Genomic DNA, 7,352 nt, shown 5'->3' with positions numbered 1-7,352 from the left:
AAAGATCTATGGAGCAAAGCAGTCTTTGTTGAGGGCCTTTCACTGGACACAGTTGAGGGCTATCTAGGGCTTAGGACTAGATCTTGCTTGGTCCTGTGAATGGACCACTTGTTAGTGCTTGGCACACAGCAATGTACTCCTACCAATGTATTTCCACCCCAAACTCTGTGTTATGCAGCCCAGGAATTGTGCCATGGTATGAGCCAAATCTACAGTGTGAGGAGGACCATGAGATTTACCTCAAAATTGCCCTCACTGTCTCAATTAAATTGTGAATGTAGATGCACCACTGTTGATTCACATGAACACTATCACACAGAAAGGAGAAAAGGAAATGGACGATAGCACAAGGGGGAAAAGCTGAAGATGTCAGTGAAGCTGAACACAGAAGATGGAAATGTTTTCAGCACTAGGCACCTTCTTGCTCTCATTCTGCAATGACAGGGGATTTATCAGCCCCTGAGCTTCTCAGAGAGGGTCCTCTGCATCTGCTGTCCCTCAGTGTAAGGACAAAGAGGACAGATCTTCCTTCTGCACTGAGGAACAGGGAGACAATCAGCAACCAGGCAGCCATCCCTGTCCATGAAAGCCATCTGACTGGGCTAGTCATAAACCTGAGTTGTTTGTTATTCTAGTCATTTAAACCTGGTATGTAATATAGCACCTGCTGCTACTACACAGTAGGTCTCTATGGTGTGGAAATTTGGGGTTCCATTCTTCACAGAGAAAGAAGGTCAAAATCACTTCACATTAATGGATGCAGAGGAGAATGAGCGCAGAGACACCTGCCATAGGGTAGATGATATTCTGAAAGCTTGTCAAGCATCCACAAGATCTCATGCAAAATGCCTTACAAGAACTATGAGCATAAGTTCTATCTCTTATTAATTTGAACCATCAAAGATTTGATTCCTAATCTGTAATGCCTCCAGTTCCCAGGCACGAAAGTTCATTCAGACTGATATATTGATAAGCTGCAGATTGTAAGATGGTAGAAGAGTGGCTCAAAGAACTAAAACACAGTTTTAGCCCTCGGAAAAATAGTGGTTTGATTTCAAAATGTTTTCATTTTGCAATCTGTCTCCAAGCAAATATCCCACCAATTTGTTAATAGAAAAACACAGGATTATAGATTTAGATCATGTTTCATCTCAGTATGTGTACATATACCCCATGTAGTTTATGCAGACACTTACCCCATACCATGGATTATTAAACCAGTGAAGAAAACCACAAAGAGGTGATGGGTATACCAGAACACCTCATAGCATGATCTTCTGATGAGCTCAGTGGATGAAGTTATGATCAGAATTAAAGCTGCAGTTATCACAACTCCAGTTATTCCAGCTATGGTGGTTAGTACTTCTCCTGCTGTGTTCTAGAATAAAAATACACTATTAACATTAGTATTAGTAGTTATTGTTGTTATAATGGTTATTTTTATTACCATTTCTGTTGCTGCTATTACATGTGAAGCCAAAATCTAATTTCAGCGTAGGAATGAAACTAGAACAAGACATGGAAGCAAGGCAAACCTCCATTATATCACAGAAGAGCATGGAAAAACATCCCTCTTCTCTATTTCCACCCAGGCTTATACCAAACAGATGTGTAAATATTTGCTGCCACTTACTTGTTTCAGGAATTGAAAGGAGGAAATTAGGCAGTCTCATTAGTGCTTTTATCGATTTTGCTTATGTAAAAGTGTCCCATGTGAGGGTGATAAAGTGAGGTGCTAAGACACCTGCAACCATAAAGGTGTGGAGATCTTTTGTGATTATTTCACTTCAAAGTTTGGGAGGTTGTAGAAGCCTTGAAATGGTGCACAAAAATGGCATACTCTGATTTACTTCAACAACATATCTCATTTACCTGTTCCTTACATTTATCTGCAGATACATTGCATAATACCTGTGTTTATTTTTTAAAAGATGCATTTATATTTACATTTTTGTGCTTGTCAGTGATCAAACATTAATGTGCTGTGCTAGAACAGGTTCCTTCTTGTTCATGACTCACAGACATCAGCGGAGTTCTGGTACATCTGTCTAATTCCAGCAAAATAAACTGAAGTGAGAGTGAAGATGTGTTTGGAACACAACAGTCAGTTGCTGATTGCAGTTATAAAGTGCAAATCATGAAGAACAACAGTAAAAATCTCACATGCAAGATAAGAATCAAGCTAAATATGCCAGCAGAGTGTAAATGAAGTCCCCATTTGGTCTGCAAATCATGTATATCTGTTTTCCTTTGCTGATACACAGGTATTAAGGAGCTCAGCATGTCTTCTGGATCCTGAATTGGTTCTACAGCTTAATACACTAGGAGAAAAAAAGTACCCTATATTGTACTTTTAAAGTGCACTCATTTGATGTGGAAATCCTAGAGGTGATAAAATTCCACAATGCCATTTTTACAGGCACTTTTTACAGTAAAATCATTCTTTTAAATGTTCACACTTGACAGCACACAGTATATTTTCAAATTGGTACCTGTGAAGAGTGTGTTCAGATCCTATTACATATTAACAGGATTGATCTAAGTGATATTTTGAACATTTCCACTACAGTGGCTAGTTTGAATGTTGAGATGAAACAAGGAAAAATGTCAAAGACACTTAGTACATTGCTTCTACAGGGGTAGGATGAAACCGAATAGAAAGCCTGAATTGTTGATCTCAGAACTTCACTGAAGTTAGAAGCAATCTTTTGTTTGCTTTCCTTCATAATTTATTAGTTCTGAGTGTATCTACTGAGGCATAAGTGGGTGATAAAAGAAATATAAACATTAGAGGTTAGAGCAAAATCTAGACTGTAAATTGGAAGGTAATTGTGGGGCGTATTACTGTAAGAAATCTGGGAAAGGATCTCAAAAAAATTGTAGCCTTCCTCCTCAAGGGTATTTAGGATCTTAATGCTAATTAGAGGCCTACCTCATAATTATATCACCATGGGAATGCTTAGCGGAGAAAAAAAATGCATGTTGAAAGATGGTAAGTTCCTGTTCAGAGCTGTAAGCTTTGTTCTGCTCCTGGGGAGCACCTCACACACATGCAAGGAAAGTGATCACCGGGTGTACTGGAAGACTGTGCAGCTGAGCCCTTGTCTTGCTGTCCTGTTCTGATAAATCTGACTGCATTGTCAACCTGACTGCTTTCTAAAATGAAGACTTTTGCATTCACACCATTGACTACATTAATTTGCTTGATTTTCTTCACATTTGAGAGTTGTTTACTTGTTTGTTTCAATAGATGCAAAACCCACACTATTTAACTGGAAAGGAACTAAGAAAAAGCAGGACAAGCCTTGCAACTAAAAAATGCTACTGAATCCTATCAATGGTTATCCAGCCATCATCTCATCTTTGCTTGTTTCAGTGGAGCACATCACTGTTCAAAAGGGCCCCACTCTATGATCAAGCAGGCCTTACTGCAAGCTGACTATGTGGGAATTTTCTAAAGACCAGAAACTGTATGTATGGGAGTCTCACCAGGGCCATTTCAACCCTGAAATATGTAACAGTATGCAACAGGATACACAAGGAAATGTAACATAAATGTGATCTATATGGAATTCTAAATGGAATAAGGAAAACAAGCTTATTAACTTATGCATGGTTTACATGCATACCCTGCTGAAAGGCTCTGTTTTTCTTTATGTTATGAGCATTATAAGGAAGATCTTAAAATGCTGTTGTAGAGTATCCAAGGGAGTGGACAGTAGGCACAGTCATTTTTTCCCCAAAGCAAGCATAACCATTTATTTGCAGGGTTGAGGTGCCAGTAGTCCCACTTGGATCTGAAGAGCACACAGCAGAACTAGTGTCCCGCTGCAGTGTTTCCTATACACAGCAAGCTTCCATGTGGTTTTGCATGTGCTCTTTCCTGGGCAGCCACAGCTGACATGTAATGAGGCAGAATCAACTCCCAGATTGGAAAGATCCTGCTCAACAATGGGAAGAGACAAATAGCAAATGTGAAAGAAAGATTGTTAAGTGCTATTGCTGTTTTGTTGTTTTTTTCTATCTGAAAAGAAGTTGTGTTTGTTCTATGTACTGATAGTTTAGTTTGGAGGCTTTTTTTAAGTTCTTTGCAGGTTCATTTAATTGCCTACTATTCACAACACTCCTTATCCTCCCCCCACCAGCTGTCTCCTGACAAACTAATTAAAATACTGTAGACATTTCTTTGAGCTTAGTAACCTGAAAATTGCAGTTCTGAGTAAGTGTTTTCAGCTGAAATTGAGGTTAACCTTTGGCAGCACCTTCTTGCTCTGGTTAAAAGGCTTTGAAATACAGTTTTACTGACAATAGAATCCACAGAGGAAAACTTTTTAGATGAGGAAAACCAAAAAGTGACAGCTTACTGTTTCAAAGGTCCTGATTGGGTTCAAGTAGCTTTCATTTGGGCTCTTGCCAAGACCAGAAAGTTTATTCCGTAACTCCCCAGCTTCTTTTGACTGGCTGGTATGATACCGTTCGATGTTGATCAAGTGTGCCACAATATGGATGGCTGCATGAGAGAAAGAGTGGTGTGAAATTACTGATACACTTGTACATGTCCACAGTGCCAGGGGAAACTTCAGTATGCACACTATGAGCTATTTGAAAAGCTTGGGCATAAATTGAGAGCTTTGCATAGACTAAACTGACAATAAAAGGAGAATTTTATCAAATACATGTCTAATATGAAGCAACTGATTCACATTGGACAGGAGAGGAACAGCTCCAGGGTCACCTCTATGGTTTATGGTCAAGTGCCTTGCAGTCTTCAGTGTCATCAAAAGGGGACCCCTTGAGAGTTGATATAAAAGTGTTTTCCTCTGATTTCAAATGGTTCAAAATTAGGTAAACTGATTAAAATTAGTATTTTTAATTAATATACTAGGATGTGCCCTGGTTTACCATTGCTACACAGGACATTGTGTTGATTGTTTTAGGCATGGACCAGTTTGCAACTTGTACCAGTGATATTTAAGAGATGCATACAAAATCTGTCCCCTATTAACAAGTAGCTATAGCATTACATTATGCAGATGGAGCCTGAGGAAGCCACAGAAGCTATGATTTTAAGGGAGAAGTGCAAATCACAGTGTTAGATCTGATTTGCCTCAAGCATCATATATCACCTCTATTTCTGGCCTGCTCTCAAAAGGTATATGAAATGGTCAGCTTAGAAAAACAATCTTTATATTGAAGAACTCCCCTGTAATTACTTTCCTGAGTGGAAAAATGGTAATTTCAAAAGAGTGGAAAAGGAAGGACTTTGTTTTATTATTGGTTAATATAGATAAAGTCATAATCAAGCTAGGTGCAGAGTTTCATTTTTCAATATGAGAGATTCACAAATCCATTACAGGAAAGTTGTAATTAATGCAAATATTAAACACCAAAGGATGAAAAAATGACAATGAAAAATAATTATATGTTTACAGTAGAACTATTAGGATATGCTATTTCTAGTTTTTATAATTAGCTTCCTGTTATCATCTCTCCTTCAGTGGTTATCTGTTCCTGTCCCTGACCATTTAAAGAACATTTCTAAAAGGCAGTGTTTGTAGTAAACCCAATATGATCTATTTCCCTGAACAATATTCTCTTCAGAAAAGAAAGATTCCTTTTTCCTTTTTGCTTTTCTTCTCTTTTATTCCCCCTTTTTCTCTCTTCTGTCTTCTCTTTTGTGTCTCTTCTTTATTCTTTCTTTTTGTCTCTCTTCTTCCTTCTTTCCTCTTGCTTTTTTTTCTTTTTTAAAATTTTTAACTATGTGCATGAAAGTAATGTCTTAGTGTGCTAGTTACTCTGTAATCATAGATGAAAAGAGAGGATCAAATGTATAAGGACTTTGGTATTGCTAAGTCTTTTGGGTGCCTATCAACTTAGTGAGCTCCCTCACTCCATATGCCAGAGTCTAGCTCCTCTGCAGCACCTGGGGAGAGCTGTGTGCATGGGAATGTGAGTGAAGGTAGAATGCTGTCCATGTAAGTGTTTAAAGCAGCCAGTGCAAAAAAGGGTAGAACATTCTACTCTTCCCCTCAACAGCAGGTTCTGCCATGTGTCCAGGCTGGGGAGAGGCTATTTTCACTCAGTTACTTCTGAGGTGGTCCTTCTAGAGCAGTAGATGTCCTGTGGTTGGTTGATTGTCAGGTTGCACTTCATTCAAAATTTAGTGTTAGCTTAGGGTCTCTCCCTCACCATTCGTTGACACCTGCTTCACCTCACTGAGCCATGTTTAGATATTCACTGGGAGATGAAAGATCTATTTTAAAATCCTTGTTACATTAAATTTAAAGTAAGGCTTTAAACCGAATTGCATGTTTTAGTCACTGGGCTGACTGGTTATTCTCTTTTGAGCTGTCTCCTGATGAAACCTTTAATAAAAATAATCAAATATTTATTGACACAGGCATCCCAAGTGAATATCCCAAGCACCCAAACTACAAAATCAAGCTCCCATTTTCTCTGAATCTTTGGCCCAATGAATAATAAATTATTTATACAAGCTGGCATAGCTTCAGCAGAATGGAGACTGAATCCAAATAGATAAAATAAGCCTGGAAATTAGAAGACAGATTCAAGCCATCAAAGGAATGAGACTCAAAAATAACCTTTCAATAAATGGGATAATGGGATCAAGCAATCTAAGCAGCTTTCAGCTGAAGGTTGGTCATTTTATGAAATAGTGCATATGGTGCGACTGTGAGCATCAGAGGGTATTGGACTCAGTGACCCAACATGTCCTGTGTACATTGTTATGGATTAGGTGGTGCATATGAAACAACCTGGCCAGCATCAGTCAGGAGATGATTCCCACAGCCTGCATGTGAGAGGGTGCTCTCAGCACCTTGGCATTCTGGGATGCTGGAAGGAATGTTACACTAGACCAAAAGCAGCAAGCGAGATGTATGGATTCAGACTGTCGAAACACAAAAGCCTAGGAAGTTCTGATCTGCATAGTTTAGGTGGCAGCTGTGTGGGGGCTGTAGCAATCTGTTCCCCAGCATACAACTGATGTATAAGCAGTATATAAACACTGTTTATGTATTTAAGTGTAACAGCACTTTTAAGTGCTGAGTGGGAAGGAGGAACTGTTCCTACAAGGGGCTCCTTTCAGAACAGATGTGTTGGCCTGGTAAGGATGTTACCACATCCAGCTGGAAGGGAACCATGTCATTGTTTGATGAGGGTCTTATTTCTCTGACATCTCAAAGAGCTCACTCATAGGACAGGTGTGTGGGGCAACAGACTGCTGTCTGCAGTACGTCAGTGACAGGTTAGTGGTTGGACTTGACAATCTTAGAGGTCTCTTACAATCTTGATGATTCTATGATTCGAAGCTGTGGAGTTACATGCTGCCC

General features: G+C 39.1%; 1 protein-coding gene across 1 annotated transcript in view; it reads right to left on the bottom strand.

Annotated features, from left to right (window-relative positions):
• The window catches only part of NOX3 (NADPH oxidase 3), a 41,036-nt gene that overhangs the window by 23,128 nt on the left and 10,556 nt on the right, over window positions 1-7,352 (bottom strand). Inside the window, exons 5-6 of the mRNA XM_009074280.1 lie at window positions 4,365-4,510; window positions 1,197-1,378 (exon numbers count right to left, since the gene is read on the bottom strand). Of these exons, the coding sequence (XP_009072528.1) occupies window positions 1,197-1,378; window positions 4,365-4,510 (328 nt within the window). The remainder of the gene's footprint in view (window positions 1-1,196; window positions 1,379-4,364; window positions 4,511-7,352) is intronic.

This window comes from Acanthisitta chloris, unplaced genomic scaffold (genome assembly GCF_000695815.1).
Source record: "Acanthisitta chloris isolate BGI_N310 unplaced genomic scaffold, ASM69581v1 scaffold6560, whole genome shotgun sequence".
Lineage (NCBI taxonomy): Eukaryota > Metazoa > Chordata > Aves > Passeriformes > Acanthisittidae > Acanthisitta > Acanthisitta chloris.
This window is presented reverse-complemented; position numbering and strand designations above follow the sequence as displayed.